General features: G+C 37.3%; 1 protein-coding gene and 2 pseudogenes across 3 annotated transcripts; 2 read left to right on the top strand and 1 right to left on the bottom strand.

The window, feature by feature from the left end:
* The first annotated feature begins 1,397 nt into the window (after window positions 1-1,397).
* Window positions 1,398-2,059, top strand: LOC306652312 (eukaryotic translation initiation factor 4E-binding protein 2-like; annotated as a pseudogene). Its single transcript has one exon. The product of its transcript is annotated as a eukaryotic translation initiation factor 4E-binding protein 2-like (transcript).
* An 884-nt stretch (window positions 2,060-2,943) lies between these two features.
* On the bottom strand, window positions 2,944-4,021 carry LOC306652311 (protein PROCA1-like). The gene has a single exon (XM_079125277.1). It carries the CDS (start codon window positions 3,864-3,866, stop codon window positions 2,991-2,993), a length of 876 nt encoding a protein of 291 aa, XP_078981403.1. The 5' UTR covers window positions 3,867-4,021; the 3' UTR covers window positions 2,944-2,990.
* Window positions 4,022-14,683: 10,662 nt separating this feature from the next.
* On the top strand, window positions 14,684-16,430 carry LOC306652321 (cleavage and polyadenylation specificity factor subunit 6-like; annotated as a pseudogene). The gene has a single exon. The product of its transcript is annotated as a cleavage and polyadenylation specificity factor subunit 6-like (transcript).
* The last annotated feature ends 3,910 nt before the right edge of the window (window positions 16,431-20,340 follow it).

The following is a 20,340-nucleotide window of genomic DNA, read 5'->3' on the forward strand; positions in this document are numbered from 1 at the left end:
CAGTGATGGAAATGTTCTAGATTTTATGATTGTGATAGAGGTTAACCAGACACACACATCTATCAAAACTAATGAAACTGTACACAAAAAGAAAAACTTTACTCTATGTAATTTTACATCAATAAGCCTAATTTAAAAAAAAAATAAAGGCAATAGGAAAAGATCTCAAGTGTAGTGGGCTCATTTCTAAATGAGTCGCAAACATTTATATTGGAGTCACTGACTGGTATAACACAAATGCATTTATAAGTTAGTCCTAATAAACTAAAATATGTTCTTTCTGAAAAATAAGATGGTATCCTACATTTTAAGAACAATCAACTCTAACTGATAAAAATGGAAAACTACATAACACAAAAGTACTTAAAAGGGAGATTACTTTTCTTAACATTATATCACTTGTAGAGTTGAAAAAATATCTGATATAAACTACCTAATCTGAAGATAAGAGTGAGTGAACTACTCCAACATCTAACAAAATAAGGCACTTTAGCTGAGTTAAATGATTTCCTGCAGGCAATGTCTTTTCAATCTAAGCTAATGACATCTTTTAAGGAGGATGGTAGATTTAAATAAAAGGATTTTTTACAAGGCAGACAAAAGGCAATCTAAGAATGTTTGAAAGAACTTTTCATATTTCAAAATTATTATGGTGAAACGCCTACATAAAATTATTAAGGTTAGATATTAACCTATATATTACAGAAATAATTTCATGAAAAAAGAATATAATAAACCTTTTAGGAAATTTTCTCCATAATTGTTCCTTTTTAAGAAACCAATTCTTTCCTAAAGGAAATTAGGCTATTTCAGACTAGTATTTGCTAGACATTAGGAACTTATTTCTGAAATACTGAACTTCTTTCCCTACATGCTGATTCTAGGATAACCTTATAAGGTCTTACAGGCTTACTTTTTACCTGACTTTGAACTTCTGCATGTGAAATGGTCGAAACCATAATCACCGACATTCCTTAACTAAACCAGGTTGACCAGAAATTAAACTGCAAATTTTCCAAGATGAGAAAGAGTTTCAGGAATCCTCCAGGGGTCTCTTTCCTTAATCCTGTGACCTAGAATCCGAAATCAAAAGTGTTGAGTGGACTATCCTTACACCTCAGGATCAAGATAAAAAGAAACCTGCCAGCTTCTGGTCGTCATCATCGTCGCCGGTGCTGTGGCGGCTGCTGCTGCCTGCGGAGGCCAGAGGATCCCGCGGCTTTGGCGGCGGCCTAGAAGGCGTCGACGGGAGCGGAGCGGGAGGAGGGAGCGAGAGGAAGTGAAGGAGGAGCGAGTGGAGCGCGCCTTTCAGCTCCCTGAGCGGCCGGAGCTCTCTGGGCCCGCCACTGCCTGCCTGCACGCCCGCGGGACAAAGCAGAGATCCCGCGCCCAGAGCCATGTCCTCGTCCGCTGGCAGCGGCAGCGGCCACCAGCCCAGCCAGAGCCGCGCCATCCCCACCAGCACAGTGCCCATCAGCGACGCCCCGCAGCTACCTCAGGACTGTTGCACCATGCCGCGGGGGTGGGGAGGTGGGGACGCTCTTCTCCACCAGGCCAGGAGGAACCCGAATCATTTAGGATAGGAAGTTTCTGTTGCAATTCTCCCTGGCTCAGACCCCACCCAGCCATCTGCCCAATATTCCGGGAGTCACTAACCCTGGTACCTTAATTGAGGACTCCAAAGTAGAAGTAAACAATTTGAACAACTTGAATGATCATGACAGGAAGCATGCAGTTGGGGATGATGCTCAGTTTAAGATGGACATCTGACTTTCCTGCAAGGAGGAGGAGAAAAGCAGCAACATCAAAACCTATGTGTACCTGATTTGGCCTGTAGGATCAACGGTGAAAAGACACAGAGGCAGTACCAGCATCCCTAATGCAGTATCCCCCTCCCACTCCTCCTCTGGTGCCAAATGATGGGAAGATGAGATTCATCCGACCATTTCTCCTCCCTGTTTCCTGTCCCCTGCCCAGTAAGATTAGCCTGAAGGCCCTTGGGGTATTGCCTTAGCACTAAGCAGTCGATAGAGGAAAACTAACTGTGGCTTCACTGGTCCATTTTTCTATTGAAACCACTCTTCCCTTAAATTGATCCCAAAGCTAGTCTCATTCTTCCATCTGGGATATGGGGGATCATTCTACCATCTGGGATACAGAGGTTTGGCGAGTTTATCTTATTTGTGTTCTTTTTTGTCTCTATTCCTTGAATCCCACTTGTGGTTCAGTACTGGGTTTGGGGTCACTAAAACCAGAAAGGGGAAATAATAAAAAGAGAGGTGCTTTCCCTTTTGAGTTGAGTTGTTTATCCTTAGGGGTAGTGCTTTGTGCAATTCTGGTAGCATTGCCCTGTGACATCGTTTTGTAGTCCACTTCCCCTCTTACCTCTGGGAGGAGTGTCTTCTGTCTTTGGTATTATAGTTCATCTTTCCATTCCTTTACTTAGTGCAAATAAATGTCTGCAGAAAATTTTAATCTTCACCACTGAAGGGAGTCCTTTGATAACCAGGTGTACTTTACTATTCTTCTGCCATTCCACCTTGCTTGAATCTTGTTGCTGGCAGAGTTCTCTGTACTGTGAGATCTCCAGGTGAATTTGGTCTGCTGCCAGGGCAGGTCCATACTAAGGAATTGAGGCACTGTGGCCTCCACATGGGGGATAAGGCTCAATTGTAGTATTCTGCCAGATAATGCCTAAGAATGACCTTTGAAGACAGCTGATCCATTTCAGTAGCCAGTTTCAGTAGTCACTGTTATAAATCCAATCAACATTATGATATTTGTTCTCTTAGGTTGCAGTTATTTTTAATTTTGAGTTTAAAGTTGACTTTCAGAATATTCTTAGAAAAGAACTACATGTTTTGTATCTGCTTTGTTTGCCTGCTGCAATAAATAAGCATGGGCCTAAAAATGTGTTCCTCCCAGTTTTTGTTTTTTTTTTTTTTCTACAGGCTTGATGGCATTTATTCTTCACCCTGGGCACCCTTGCCTCAACTGAGATTGGGGTTGGACACTGGGGGAGATTTCCTCTTGGTCACTTTCCTGGTTGGTGAGGTCTTTGCCCTGTTCTTCTTGATCTGGGCAATGCACTTCTCTCTCTTCCTGGGTGATGATGACTCCACAATGTCGTCACTGGAGGGCTCTTGCTGCCCCCGGTCATTGTAACTGTCCTCACTCTCCAGGCCTTCCGGGCTTTCTGGGCTGGACTCCGACATCCTGGCCAACACTCTTGGGCTTAATGATCGGCTCAAGTCTGGAGGTGAAGACTCTGATTTCACTGGGCTCTTCTTCTTAGTCAACTTGCCCTTCTTGGCTTTTTTCTTCATCTTTGTCTTCTCATCTGTCATCTCCTCCTCCCTGTCTTTTTCCTTTTTCTTCTTTATCTTCTCGATCAACTTGATGTCCAGGCTCTTTCTTGTGGGGCTCTCAGAGCGCCAGATGGTGATGGGCGCTGCTGAGTCAGGGGTCCCAGTGACTGTGCCTGGTTCAGTGGGCGTTGTGGTGGGTCCCACCTGAGTTGGGATGGGAGGCCTACTTTCTTCCTCCTCCTCTTCCTCTTCTTCATTTAGGTCATCTGCTCCACATTCATGGTGGACGGGATGGTGGATCACTGCCACAGAGACAGGCCTGTAGCTTTTGCACCTAGTATCACAGTCGCAGTGGCTGACAGCATGTACATGTAGATTGTGGTGGCCATAGTCAGAGAAGGGGTGGATGATGTGCCCAGCACACTGCTTGTGTTTCCAGCAGCAGCTGTCAGTCTCCTTGCATTCACCGCTGCTCTCACTTTTGTCCCAGATGTGGGTCTTGCAGCCAGGCTCTTCCTCAGTCCATCTTTCAATTGTCAGTGTCGTCCTAACCCACATCGCTCTCAGCCCGGTTCTTCCACGGGACTCTTCCTCGCGGAGTCCAACCTCGAACCTCAGCTTGGCGGAGCCCTCCGTCCAGTCGTAAGCTCCAGTCTCAGCTTCGCCCTATTTCAGACCCTAACTCCGCCTCATGCTTGCCCAGTTCCCCCGCCCGTCTCCCCCCTCCCCTCCCTAGGCTGCGTTGTCTTCCCGGCCGGGGTCTAAGCATCAGCCGCGTTCTTCATCCGGGGCCTCCCGCTCCTCCCAGGCCCCTCTTTGTCACACCTTTAAGGCCAGCTACCCACCCAGTTTTTTTACCATTCCCATTATACCCTGAATTTTCACCTTGCTTTCTTCCTCCTTCCATCCTCCTTTTCCTTCCCTTTCCTCTACCAGGCCATCTTTCAAATATTCATCAAAGATACCTCGTGTTGGTATCCAATAATATCTGTTACTCCTCTTAAGTTAGGAGTGACCTTTTATTTTTAAGAGGACTACAGACCTATTTTTAGATATGTTTTCAGTACAATCGTGAACAGCAACTTTTTAACTAAACATCTTCCAATGTTAGGGAGGTAAGAAATGTCCACAGGCGAGTCTGCCTGTTCCATGTCACCATCCTTTGTATTCCCCAGTTCCTTCTGAATGCTTTTCTTCCCCCTTAAGTTTTGTGTGTGTGTGTGTTTGGAATTTGTCCTGAGTGGTTTATAAAACTGGACCATTCTACCATGCTGTGGCTTGTTCAGAATAGCTGTGTTCTTCTCCTTACCCCCACTCCATCTGCTGTCTTCCCCACCCAACTCTCCTGGTATTATTGACTGGCACAGTAATCCCAGGAAAGCACCTCCCTCAAAGACTGATGCCTCCATCCCCTCAGAGGAAGGCAAGTGAAGTAGCCACTGGTGTTCTGGGAGTTTGTGGTTGGATTGGGTGCCCTGCGCTCTCTTGTAAAGAGACCAGATAGCAAGGTGGAAGTAACAGTTCCATTGACTAGGAAAGAAAGTTGTTTTTCTTTTGAACTATGAAAAGACCCTACTGGTGAAGACCTTTTAGAAGAGAAGAAGAGAAGAAGGGTGTCTGTGGAACTTTATTCTGTTTTCTGCTACAAAATGTGAATAGTTCAAAGAGTAATCATCTTTTTTTTTATGGTTGATATCTCTCAGGAATAAGCTGAATCTCCAGTGTTTTAGGGATGCTTTGAGTCTCAAAATTGATAATCAGAAAAGTATTTTTTGTTTGTTTAATGTATCCCTGTTCTGATTTTAACTAAATTCCAAATTTTGCTTTAAAAAAAAGATAAAAGATAAAAGAAACTACTATAGTTTGTGGGGAAGATGGAGTATTCTTAAAGCATATGATAGAGTGTCACACCAAATTCTCTAGAAAATTTTCCTTTTCAAAATTCTGAGTTTCAAAATTATTTTCTATTAAACAAAATACACAATAACTGTCATTTTTTGTGAGTTGGCAAGGAAGTTAGTAAGGGCAAGAGATGAAAAGTTTTAATTCAAATAAGAGGCAAATATTCTGTTACAGAAGCATGTCTGCCACTAAAGCAGTCTACATAACCTTGGACGAGTCACTTAACATCAGTACTTAATTCCCTCATAACTAAAGTAATCTCTAAGGCCATTTCTAACTCTGAAATATTAAAGGAAAAAATTTATTTTTAAAAAAGATAATTAAATATAGCACTACTATTAAATGAGTCAAGCGTAATACTTGTTAATATTAACAGACTCTTTAAAGTAGCAAGATTCAGGGTTAAAAGAAATTACTTAGCCTGAGTGTCAGGAAATGTGCTTGTCTTAGGAAATTAGAGTTCAAAGAAACCAAGAGCAGAGAAAGAGAATGGTTAAGTATCTATAAAAATTTAATATGTTAGCCAAAATTGCTTCATCCAATCCTGTTTTTAAATGGTCATAACAAATTAAAAACAAAGATTAAAATTCTCTGAAGTCATCTGGATGTGTCATCAATTGAACTGCCATTCACAGTAGGAGGTCTATTTTTTAATGTTGAACCATTTTGTATTTTCTAGATCCTTTGTTCATTTTGGAACTGATGTAATTCAAGGTGTTCTATATTTTTTACAGGGGGATGATAGCAACATTTGAATTTTAATTTGTAAAAGTTACAAAGGTAATATAGTTCATCTACAATAATTTGCCTCAATAATCCTAGAGGCAGGAAAAAGTGGTAAAGAAGTAGAAAAAAAGAGGTTGACCAAAAGTGCATAAATGTTTATGTATCAAAGAGATTTTACTATATTAACAGGAAAAATCCTAAAGGACCTCAAGATAAGAACCACAGAAGTTCAATATTACTCTTGCTACACAGTATTTACTTTAGTTTATACAATCAAATTCCTACATCTTTGGAACTCAAGTTCCTTATCACTTGTGATAGATACACATCAGTAATTATATACAACCTAAGGAGAAAGAATGTGAAAGATTTGGATGTTGGTCCTTTTCAGTAAATAATTTATTCCTTTTGATGAATATTCTAGTATTAAGTCATATCACATTTTCCCATCAGAAATAGCCAAGCTTCTTAATAAGATTAAATTATCTAATTATTACATATTTTAATTGTATCTTAAATCAAAAGAGGTATAAACACAAGTGGAATATTTAAATTTCTCTTCTTGCTTAATAAGTACTTCACTTTTATAGCTTTAGAAGTAGTGAATTTAATTTGAATCCATCCCATTTACTGATTCTTAATTTAACTTCTTGCATTTTAGGGGTCTTGTTAAAGAAGTCAGGTCCTAGGCTGATATGGTGAAGATTTGGGCCTATTTTCTCTTCTGTTAATCTCAGGGTCTCTGTTCTAGTGTGTAAATCCTTGATCTACAGTGAGTTGATTCCATGAAGGGTGAGAGATAAGGGTTTAATTTCATTTGTTACATGTGACTTTCCATTTTTCCCAGAACTATTTATTGAATAAACTATAATTTCTCCAGTTTTTGGCAGCTTTTGGATACCAGTATACCTGTATGATCAGTATGAGATACCTGTATTTATGCAGGTTTGTCTCTGTGTCTTCTATTCTGTACCATTGGTCTATATGTCTGTTTTATGTTTTCTCTGGATGTGGAAGTCAATTCACTATAAGCAGGGGTAGAGGGAAGGATAGAGTTACTTTATTAGGTAGGGGACTAAGGGAGGTGAAGGGGTATGGGGGAAGAAATGATAGTATTGAAACATATTATTACCTCATGTGCATGTGTGACTGCATGACCAATATGATTTTGTAATATGTATAATCAGAAGAATGGGACATTATACTCTATACTTTTAGCTAAATCCATTAAATATGGATTTAGCATATTTTTTAAACTAAGCAACTGTGATGTGAAAAAAATCAACTGTGAAACACAGAACCTGATATTTTTATGAATGAGACATCAGAAGAAAAGGCAGCAATGTGATCACCATGTGAACCATTTCAGCAAAAGTTGTTGGAGCAGACAAGTCCCAATCATCCTTTTCTTCACTTAAGAGTCATCATTACCAGAACACTTTCACCACTGAAGTTTAACTTTTGGATTCAAATTAGAAATGTCAAGATTAAATCTTTTGAAAGGGTCATGGAATATTAAATGTAATAAAATATTTGATAATGATCTGCTACAGTTGATAGAACTTCATGTAAACAGTGTGGTTCAGTTACATGTGAATCACACCAAGGCAGTTCAGTGGGGTCTCTCATTTACACAGTAAACATCCAGCAGCAACCTTGGAAGAAGTCAGATAAACAAAATGACCTGACTCTTAACCCACAGTTTGCTCATGAATATTTGAAACATATGGTAACCTCTTATAAATATTGAAAAGATTTAAAATCCAAAGGATGTGCATCCTACTTAGATTTCATATGAATATAATAAAATTTATTTTGAATCAATAAATGGTAAGATATTATGAGATATTCCATTATGTGTTTTTCCAATAATTAGGCAGTAAAAATCATGTCTGAATAGACCAAGATGTACATTCTCAATGAAACATTAAAGTTACCTAAGTTAGGCTTTACCAATCTTCCCAATATTAAAATAATAGCAGCTATTTCTTAAACCAATTAAGCTCAAGTCTTCTTCATCTAGATAGTTAGCCTCATGCAATAATCATAGTTCTAATATGCTTTTGAAAATATAAAAACAAATCATGTTAGAAAAAAGAAATACCTCTGACAAATTTCTCAGAGGATGCTGAATTATGGAAATTTAATACTTGGTCCAATTATCTTTTACTACACAAGAAAATGCAGTATAATTCTATATTCTATGGATAAGAGCATGGTAAAATCATTAACTTGTCAAGGGATGACATTTTCAGGAGGTGTTTACAGGACAAATATTTGCCTGGATGTCATACTACATAATGCACTCCTGGCAAATCAATAAGAGAAAAATAAATATTTCAGCAGAAAAACAGGTGAAGAACATGAATCAAGCAACTCAAAGGATATATAAAGGCCAACATGAAGAAAAAATGAATGTTTCTTCATTTCTTGTCTTCCCCCTAGGTCTCTCTCACTACATTACGTCATTCTTTCTATGAGTTCAGAGACACAGCTGCTTTGTCCATAGCTGTATCCCTAGATTAGCACCCAGGAAGTACTCTCAAAAACATTGTTGAATGAACAAAAGGAGTGAACGAATAAACCTCATTAAAAACTAAAGAAAACAATTTAGAACAGGATTTTAGTTTTTAACCTATAAGATTGGAAAACACAAAAAAGATGAATAATGTCAAACACTGTGGAGGGTGTGAAGAGATGGTACTTGTACTACTTTGGGGAGTGTAACTTCATATAGCTTATTGATGAGAATTTGAAAGACCCCTGAGAATTCATTTAAGAATCTATTGCCACAGTATTCATAGCTGCTCAATTCACAATAGCCAGATTGTGGAACCAACCTAGATGCCCTTCAATTGATGAATGGATAAAGAAACTGTGGTATATATATACAATGGAATATGACTTAGCCATAAAAATAATAAAATTATGGCATTTGCAGGTAAATGGATGAAATTGGAGAATATCATGCTAAGTGAGATAAGGCAATCTCAAAAAACCAAAGGATGAGTAATCTTGCTGATAACCGGTTAATGAAACATAATGGGTGGTGGGATGGGGCAAAAATGGAGGAAGGAGGGACTCTATAGAGGGATAAGAGGGGTGGGAGGGGTTGGGGGGAAGAAAAAGATAACAGAATGAATCAAAAACTATTACCCTAGGTAAATGTATGCTTACATAAATGGTATGCCTCTATTTCATGTACAAACAGAAACAAGATGTATCCCATTTCTTTACAATAAAAATGAATTTTAAAATTTTTAAAAATAATCTATCCTACAAATTAAAACAGAGTTACATAATGCTATATGTGCTGGAATATTTACCAAAACACTACTTGTGACAGCAAAAAAAAAAAAAAAATATATATATATATATATAATATATATATACACATATAATGTGGGAATATATGTACTATGATATAGAAAGATGTCAGAATACTCAGGGGAAAATACAAGCAGCCAAATATGTACAGTCTAGTATGTTGATTTTAAGTCATTTGGGTATAAACTGAGTTTTCCTTGTTTTTTCATATGTTTATTGATCAATTGTATATCATCTGTGTGAAGTGTCTGTTCAGTTCCTTAGCCCATTTATTGATTGGGTTATTTGTTTTTTGGGTATTGAGTTCTTTGAGTTCTTTATTCATGTCTAGACTTCAGTTAGGCAAACATTAAAAGTGTGTAAACAGTGCATGTATATAAGTGTATGTTCAAGTTTTGAAACACCTAGTAACCATGTACAGTGTCTTATAATATATGTCAAGAAAAATTGTGCAATAAAAGTAGCAATATTATGGTTATCCTTAATAGAAAAAGAAGGAGAAATGGACCAGGAATCAGGTTACTCTTATTGTCTCCTAAATTTCATTGTGGGCTCCTAAATAATTCACTGTTTCTAGACTTCACTTATAAAATGAGAGGCATAGACTATACATTTTGTAAGTTTCTTTCTAACCTTAATATCCCACTATGTAAATATATTAAAATATGTTGATTTATGCAAGGATGGTTTTAAAAATCTTTACTACATACATTTCATTCATGTTTGAGGAAAAAAAAAACTAAAATTAGGGTCAAATATAATAACTGTTTAGGTGAAATTTACTATTTAAAAGGAAATAAAATTATAAGTCCTCCCAGAAAACTTCTGGTTGTGAATCATAACACAGCAGTCACCTTATTCTGATGTTTATATAGATGGCATAAATTTCATCCAACAAAAGCAAAATAAAAGTGCTGTTTTCTGTAAGATAATTGTGGTAACTTGTTTTTATGCCAACTTATCCCTAGGTATAGATAATAAAAATAGGAATTTTTAGATGGTAAACAGTCTGGGAACTGACTCCTCAAACCAAAAGTTCTACCAGATTACTCATATCAAAGAAACTCATAACTAAACCTCTTCTCCCTGACAGGACAGAGAAAACAAATTTTAACTGTTGTTCTAATAAGGTTTGATATTTAATGGGAAGAGAAGGGAAGTTAAGAAGCAAAATTGAAGAATAAAAAAAAAAACACTTTTGTACATCTAATGATAATTAAGGGATGTAATTGATATTCAAAAATTTATATTGAATCTGTAATACCAGCAAATAGGTAGAAAACCTATTGGAGTCAGTTGTGCATACATACATCTTGTATAGAACATAGAGAAATATGTATGTCTGCCTGTGAAATGAGCAGAAAACAGTGCAAATACTTTATAGAACACATATTTACTGCAGGGAATAAACGCATATAATCATATAACCATCTTTTCTTTATGTTTACTTCTTAACATTTACTTTGTTCACCAATAAAATAGGAATTTTCAAGCTGTTTGACAATAAATACACAGTCAAAAGTACCACAGAAAAAATGATAAGAACTGAGTATTAAAAAAAAACTCAGTATTTTCTAGAAAATAACGTTATCAAAGAAAAAGTGAAGCATTTTAATGCAGGTCATTCTTTCAGTGTGTGGCTAAGAGATGATCCAGAAAATCTATCAGGAAAAAGTCATATTGGATCTGGGGAGATGCAGATTTGGGCATAAGCTACTCGATGGCAGCAACACTTCAATTTTACTCACTTCTCATTCCCTTGGAGATCATTATTCAAAAATGCATGTGGAATAAACAAAGTTATTAGATTAAAATGTATGTTATAGGGATCATCCTTTATACCAAAAGGTAGTTTTACTTTTTATGTTAAATTATAATAACCATGGTGCATCCTAAAGTCAAATATGCCCTCAGAAGGAAATAAAACTCTCAAGTGAATAAACACTTGGTAAGTGTCAGAAAAACCAAAGCCTACTGAAGTTTTTGTGTGCAGCACCTTACAAAGCACTTGGAAAAATTTCAAACATCCTGCAAGAGAAAATTCCAAGTGAAACTCAATCCATGTAGGTGTTTGTTTTGCGTGAGCTAGAGCATTTTATAAAAATGTAATTTTAATTGGTGGCAGATATAAAATAGCACTTTGTAGTTATGCTACATATTCATTCATGAATAGAATTCAGAACATTTAATTAATAAACTCCTAATGCTACTGGAAAATTTTACATTATGATAACATTGGGTTCAGTGAAATTGCTCCATCTTGTCTCCCCATCCTTACAATGTTACTAGATAAATCCACTGATGGTCTTCATAATTTGGCTGGTCATCTATAAAACACATCCCATGTGGGTTGAAGATAACATTCTGAATGGGTGGGAGCTTAGATACACTTTAAACTCTTCAAGACAAATGAGCCAATTTAGGTATGCAATTCTGTAGATACATGCTAACAGTCACAAACATCACCTTGGGCACACTCTCTGGCTGTTACTTACAGACTGGCTGAGGACACCAGGAGAATGGAATGAGATGCCAGTTTACATATCACCCTTTCTGTCTCCCCACTGAGGATATAAAGTTGTAGACCCTTCTTCCCGCCCTCACTTTGGGCTATCTGAATTGAGATTTATTGCCCTTTTTAGGATTAAAGATAATTTTAATAATTTAGCATGCTCCTTAGGTATTTCTCTGCATGCTACAGGATTTTTCAGTTACAATTGTTTTGCAGCTCTTGGCAAATACATTTCCAAAGGAGAATCAACAAACACAAATTTAATAAAGTGATTCTGCAATTGGAATATAAACTTAATAATAACTTCAATTATTGAGAACTTTATTTCAGAATAAAATATACTTTTACGTAGTCTCTATCCTACATGAACAAGCCATGACAGTAATTTACTCATGAATAACATTTATTATGACTGTAGTCTAGGTCAGATTTATGCTGTATTGTGAAATTTTTATTGTGACAATTAAAGATTCACATGCAATTGTAAGAACAAAGTCCCCTTGTTCAATTTGCTCCACTAGTAACATTTTATAAAACTATGGTTTAAATAGCAGAACCAGGATACTGATATTGATAAAAATCCACCTAACTCATTCAGATTTCCCAGATTTACTTGTATTTGTCTGTGTGTATTAAGTTCTAAACAATTTTATTAGCAGTTGCTTAATGCATATACATGCACATACAGTCAAGATACTGAACAGTTCAACACCCCAAGGATCCCTCTTGTTGTCTTTTCTCTATGTACCTCCTTATACCCACCTCCCTCCCACCCCATTTCCCTTGCTTACATTCTGACAACCACTCTCTATCCTCCACTTCTATAATTTCCTCAAGAGTGTCATGTACATGGAAACATACAGCATATAACTGGAGGGGACTGACTCTTTCACTTGACATTACTGCGTGGAGATATACCCAGTTAGCCACATGTATTAACAATCCCTTTCTGTTTACGGTTGAGCAATATTCCAAGTATGTATGTACCAAAGCTTGTTACTGCTGAGATATTGGAAAAAGAAGTTTGTTTCTCTGCTTCTCACTTAAAATTCTCCAATTCACTCAATTTGATTTCTGCCCATAATGCTCCACAAATATCACATAAAATCACTAAAACCTCCAAATTTCCATATTCAATGGACAATTTTAATATTTAGATTTTTTCAGCCTTTCCGAAGCAACTGATGTTACTGACCACTCATCCCTCCCCTAAAATTCTCTTCTCCCTTAGTTCTAATCAAACTCTTCTCTTCTGGTCCTCTTCTAAATTTTGTTTTTGTCTACTTTTGTAGACTCTTACCCTCCTCATCCCAGTCCTTACTGTGGATATCCTCCCCGCACTCCATCTTTGTGTTTTCACTTCTTAACACTTCACACATTCCCAGTGTAAATACCCACATTCATGCCTTCCACTGCTCACTACATGCTGAAGACTCCAGTCAACATCTTTCTCCTAAACTACAGGTCCACAAAATGGATAAATGTTTGCATTCTAACTTTAGCATATGTGAAACTAAACTCATTACTCCCTTTCTTTTCACATTGACTGACCTAGTTCCAACCACCTCCTTCACTTCTTATCATCACTAACTCTATGCCTGGCACCACAACTAAAACTTCAGATTCATCTCAACTTCTTTTATTTTACCTTCCATATCTAATTCAAAACTTCAGATTCATCTCAACTTCTTTTATTTTACCTTCCATATCTAATCAAGCACTCAATCCCATATACTCTATCTTTAAAATATTTCTTTAGTTTACACACTCCTCTTACTCCCTGCCAATAACTTCTTAGTTCAAGCTATCATTATTTCTTATTTCTCTTGGATCATTACAATAGATTTTCTTCTGGTATCTCCATTCTATTCTCCAAACTTCTGCTAAGGTACATTTACCTAGCTGCAATTGGCTCCCCACTGCCTACTTGCACAAAGACAATTTTTTTTAGCAAGCCACATAAGACCCTTTAAAATCTACCCCTGTATATTCCATTTTTTTCTCACTTCTTGTACCTCTGCATTCTGTGGTCTCGTTATACCAAATTACTTGTAGTTCCCAACATACTGCTTCACAAACTGGTGATTCAAATGTACAAATAAGGAGTCTGGAGAGCTTTCTGAGGGAAACAAAATGGTAGATGGGATTTCCAAAAGGTCAAAAGAGTTGAAATCACTAACCAATTTAGTATTTGGAGGGGAAAATGCTTGAAAGTATTCTAAATTTAACATAAAGAACAAATAATTTAAAAATTTAATATAAAATTTATCTTGTCCAAAGATAATAGCCTTCTAGTTTCTTCAAACATGGAGTACAAAATTCAAATATTCTCCTAGAAAGACCAGAAAAAGCAATGAAATCATTGATACAGTCTTTCTAGATATTTAAATATAACACAAAAAAGTCTGACTTATGAACTAGAGATCTTTTTTCTCTCCAATGAAACTTTATATGCCAGGAAAAAGGAAATGAAATTTTCTAAACATTAAATAGCACGTATTAGCAGCTCTTTGAATATTTGATACTATTTTCTCAGATGTGCAAGATTCCCAATGATTTGGTTTTACACTTTCATTGCTGTGTCTTCAAGCAGTGATGAAAGAACTTTAATCCATACTACCAGTGTATTTTTCTGCTGATCCACAGGGTAGTAGTGTATTTCAAAATAAGGTCATCACTGTGTCAATATAACTAAGTATCCAAAAGCCTGCAGAAATTAGCTGCTCCTTTCTGCATACCCACAAACATAAGAATACTAAATTCCGAGGGTGACAGGATACTAAAGAAATCCCCATCATGACAAATAGCATGATACTTGTAGGGAGGAGTGATAAGAAATATGTCAATGAGGCTAGATCTGCTGCTGCTACTGAGGCAGGTAGAACTGCAGGAGGTGGCTGATGGAGGTGGCGGTGGCCGAGGCCAAGGGAAAGATGGTGGATGGTGTGAACCACATAGACATTTATGCGGGTGTGGGCGAAGAGTTCAACCAGGAAGCGGAATATGGTGGGCATGATTGATAGATTTCTATGATGATGTCATCTCTCCATCTGCAAATAATGGAGATGCCCCAGAAGAAAGGGATTACATGGATACTCTCCCCCCAACTGTTGGTGATGATGTGGGTAAAGGAGCAGCACCAAATGTTGACTGTACCTATACTGGAAAAAGAATTGCATTACATATTGGAAATCTAACATGGTGGACAACAGATGAAGACTTAACTGAAGCAGTTCATTATTTGGGAGTAAATGATATTTTGGAGATAAAAATTTTTTGAAAATCTGGCAAAAGACCTATCAAAGGGGTTTTCCCTTGTTGGTGTTGGATCTGAGGCATCATCAAAAAAGTTAATGGATATGTTGTCTAAGAGAGAACTTCATGATCAGAATCCTGTTGTAACTCCCTGCAATAAACAGTTCCTTAGTCAATTTGAAATGCAGTCCAGGAAAACTACAAAATCAGGACAGATGTCTGGGGAAGGTAAAGCTGGTCCTCCAGGAGGCAGTTCATGAGCAGCATTTCCACAAGGTGGTAGAGGACAGGGCCATTTTCCAGGGTCTATTCCCAGTGGGGACAGATTTCCTGGGCCAGTAGGACCAGGAGAGCCATCCCCACCTTTTCCAGCTGGACAGACTCCACCCCATGGGCCCTTAGGTCCTCCAGGCCCACCTGGCCCACCAGGTCCTCCACCTCCTAGTCAGGTTCTGCCTCCTCATCTAGCTGGGCCTCCTAATTGAGGAGATTGCCCTCCACCACCAGTTCTTTTTCCTGGTCAGTGTCCATTGGGTCCACTTCCTCCTGGGCCTCCACCTCCAGTTCCAGGTCATGACCCCCTTCCTGGGTCACCACCTCCACAACAGGGACCACCTTCACCTCCAGGACCTTTTCCACTTCACCCACCTGGTCCACTTGGGCCGCCCCTTACACTTGCTGCTCCTCCACATCTTCTGGGACCACCTCCAGGTGCCCTACTGCCAGCTTCACATGTGAATCTGGGTTTCTTTCCTCCTCCAGCTAACAGCGGCATGCCTACATCTGATAGTTGAGATCAACCACCAACAGACCCATATGGGTGACCTCCACCATATGATAGGGGTGACTATGGCCCTCCTGGAAGGGAAATGGATACTGAAAGAACCCCATTGAGTGAAGCCAAGTTTGAAGAAATCATGAATAGAAATAGGGCAATCTCAAGCAGTGCTATTTCAAGAGCTGTGTCTGATGCCAGTGCTGCTGATTCTGGGAGTGCTATTGAGACACTGGTAACTGCGATTTCTTTAAGTAAACATTCCAAAGCTTGCTAATGATCATTGCAAAGTTCTTATTAGCTCTTTGCAAGATTGCCTTCATGGAATTGAATCTAAGTCACATGGTTCTGGATCAAGATGTGAATAATCAAGAGAGAGGGACCATAGTAGATCACAAGAAAAGAGCTGGTGTCCCCAAGTAGAGATCGCCATGATGATTATTATAGAGAGAGAAGTAGGGAACAAGAGAGACACCGGGATCATGACCGAGACCGTGACTGAGAACATGACCGAGAGTGAGAGTATCGTTATCGTTGGAAGCTGAAGGAAGAGGAACACCTTCTAAGACAAAACCGTCATCATGGGGAAAAAAATGACGCTTGTCTAGCAATTTGCTTCTTGTGATTGAATTGAACCTGTAAGGATTCATGGATAAACCGAACAGGAATAGATCTGAATAAAGCAAATCTGCGTAAATGGTAACGAGTAGCTCTACTTTTATTTTTTATGTTGCTTAGCTGTTTTATTTGAAGGAGGTCTGTGTGATTTAAAATGTTAACAGCTTTTGCAACTTTATTGCTGGTTACATACATTTGGATATTATAATGTGCAAGCAATTGGAAAAAAAGTCAAGTATATATTGTTTTTATAGTAGTTTGTTCTTGTTAAAAATGTTCTTATGGTAATGTCTGTAAACAATACCACTTTGATTACAATAGATGTAGTGTTGTAATAAACTGTTTAATGGGGCTGATGTGTAAAGCTGTGCAAGTTATTTGATGTTTGCACCTCAGGGAAAGTCTTGTGTTCAGCAATATCTAAAAATAATGTTACTATGACAATACTTTTACTGTCCTTTAAAAAAAGCATTGCAATAATGGTTTTGGATATGCATCAATCTGATCTTCCTTTCAGTGAATTAAACATAAATAATGAAGTGTCAAAAAATAAATATGTCAATGAGGAATGAATGGTATTTTCAGGGAAACAGAGGAAAACAGTCTATGCTCTTGGTAAGATAAATTCACATTGTTTTATAACAACATAAATAAATGAATCAGTCTGTATTTAGACTAATAAATCCTTGGAACATATAACTTTATGAGCTATACAAAGCCATTTATTCATTACCTTTTATCACAGTTCTACTACCACCAAAGCACAGAAATATTTGATGATGCTGAATTAATTTCTAACCACTGAGGCCTAAGTTGGAACACTGCTATGCTGCTAGAATTGTAATGATGATTTTAAAAGCAGTGTGTTAGAACAAAATCATTACTGGGAAAGAAGAAATTTCTTAGTTTTAAGAGTTAGAGAAAAAAATTGCAGAGAAGCAGAATCCATATTGCTTGAAAGAACATGACTGAAGTTAGTCTAGCCTCTCTTGGAAAATCAAATATTAACCTCTAATGAGTCTCAGTTCCCCAGACTGCAGAAGTGAATAACAGGAGCACCAACCTCTTAAAATTGCTTTCAAGATTAAGTGAAACAATTTATGTAAAACACGTAGAATAATATTTGACAGTTTTTTTTAAAGATGCTCAAAACAAGAAAATTCAAATAAGGATAATTTTTTAGGCAGTATGGTGATTCATGTCTGTAATCCCAACAACTCAGGAGGCTAAGGAAAGATGATTCCAAATTCAAGGCCAGTCTCAGTAACTTAGTGAAACCCCAAATAAAAAATAAAAAAGGACTAAGAATGTAGTCCAGTGGTAGAGCACCCTTGGTTCCAATCCTCAGTACTGTACTCTCAGAAAGCTGTCACAAGGAGAATCAGAAGCACGGCTCTACCTCAAATTAAAACTAAAAAAGGGCTAAGGATGTTGCTCAGTGGTAAAGGACCCCTGGGTTCCAATCTCCAATAGGGCAGTCAGCCAGCATATCGATGCCTTTTTGAGTGCAGATTGCTCAATGTCAGCTGCCTATCATCCCCATTTGCCTGCGTCTTGCCTGTTCATCACCTGCCTTTCATCTATCCATCATCCACCACCTGATGTTCACCTCCCGATCGCCCGACAGCAGTCAGCAAACGTTGACAGATGTTTAATCACTTCAAGTCCATGTTCTATGATTCACCTAAAAATCAGTGTTGCACACATAATTTTAAATTCCTAAAAGGATATCAACAATTGTAAAGTACTTCAGATTGATGGATATGTTTCTATCACTGGATTATTTTATTATTCTGTAATGTAATAATCTTTTTACATCTGTGAAGAGTAGCACATTTCTCAGTCATGAGCTCAGCAATAAGACATGGTCTTGCTTTCCCAGTCAATGCTCTGCTACTCAGAGGGATAATCTCAGGCAAGCTGCTATATGGGAAAGTAGGTAACAAGAAATATCAAAAGAATATATGTCTTACCTGTTTTAAGGGAATACCATTTTATGGTTAGCAAAGGTAATAAAAGGCCAGTATCATATGTATAATAAATTATACACCTATAACATGTAGATATGTAACACGTACATAATCCATTGTATAAATTTGAAGCAAAAATTCATTCCCTTCCTTCAAATATTTGATAGAATAAAAAGAATAAATGAATAGCAGGGTTCTTGCAATGGTAACATCAAAAGTAGCTGACTGAAACAATCGTATTTTCAGATTCTGATGTCTGCCTTATAGCAAAGTCATTATAAACAGAATTATAGAATTTCAAAGACTTAAGAAGTTATCCTGCCAATCAAGATTAACTAGAGTCAACAAATTTAAATCAGTGGTGGAACTTGAATTTTTAAAATTTTGTTTTCATAAAACACAATAATATGTGTCTTTATTGAATGTTGAATAGAAACATGAATTCAAGTATATATGAACAATCACAAATAAAGTTCTAATGGGTGCTTCCTACTTTTAAAAACTTAGGAATTACTTATAATGGCAATCATAAGCTAGAGAATAATTTTAATATTTTTTATTAGTTTTTCACACAGTGAAAAAAACTAGTTTTCTTACAGAAGATTACAAACCTCCTGCCCTGTAAATATTACCAAAAAATTCTGAATTAATTGAATGTATTTCACAATTTCATAAGTAATTCCTGTCATAAAAATCAGAAAATCTGAAACCTACATACTCAATAAAATTTAATAAAGATTAGATGCAACTGTGTTCAGTGACATTATCTCAATACCTAAGACAAAAATGGTATAACATTTTCATATTTATCCAATCCCCAAACTGACAATTAAAGGACAAATCTCTTCCATTTCTGTCATTCTATAAAATACATTCTACTTTAATTAGAATTAGCTCTTGCAAAATTTTTACAATGGATATTCCATATCATTGTACAAGTAAGACAATTGTCAAATCTACTGAAGTCCAAGATCAAGATCTAAGTCCTAAGGATAAGTCAGGAATGATTGCAATGGGAAATCATGGGTGAGGGGTTGGATTTACCACAGAAGGCAGAAAGCATTTAGAATAAATACTGATGGCTTGGGACAAAGGTCAGCCGATAAAGCAAAGTCTTATGTGACATAGAAGTGAAAGATTTGATGAAGAGAGTTTTAAAAACAAGCAAAGGTATTGGAATTGATTCAGTAGGCATCCTGCCCTACTGTATGATCTCTTATAGCAAATGTTCTATCAATGTACTATTTCATAAAATCAATCTGGCAGGAGGGAATAAGGAGCATAAAAGAAATTGAAAGGTCATTATTTTAGGAGGCAACTACAGTGTTTCTTTGTCATGAAGTGCTCAGACTACATATTGGTACTAAAAGCAAATCTCGTTCACATATTCATTTCATAGGTATTTACTGAAGGCCTGTCACATATTGGGCACTGTGCATTTGCATGAGGATTACATTGGTGAACAAGGTTCAAGGTTCCTTTTTTAGTAGAACTTACAATATGGTGAGAAATGTGAAAACAAGTAACAAGTAAACACTAATATTAAAATCTGTGGTAAGTGCTCTACAGGAAACAGGGATGAGAAATAAGGTGGGTCAGAGAAGGAGGTTTATTTTAGGAAGGAGGCCCAAGGAGACCTCTGAAGAGATGACAGACATTAAGGCTGAGACCTACACCATGTGAAGGAACAAAGGGCAAGAGTTAAGGGTCTGTTTGGCACAAAGAATAGCCTGAGTAAAAACAGAGAAAGCTTGGTTTGTTCAAGGAATTTGATCAAGATCAGTATAGTGAGAGCACAGTGAAAGGAAGCCTGACCTCAGATGTCACTAGACTGCCAGACACAGGCTGATCCTGCAAGGGTACATCAGCCTTGTAATAAACTGGAATTTGATTTAAAGCAATGGGAAACTATTGCAAATTTGATCAACGAAGTGACATGATACATTA

This window comes from Sciurus vulgaris (genome assembly GCF_902686455.1).
Source record: "Sciurus vulgaris genome assembly, contig: HiC_scaffold_177_arrow_ctg1, whole genome shotgun sequence".
Lineage (NCBI taxonomy): Eukaryota > Metazoa > Chordata > Mammalia > Rodentia > Sciuridae > Sciurus > Sciurus vulgaris.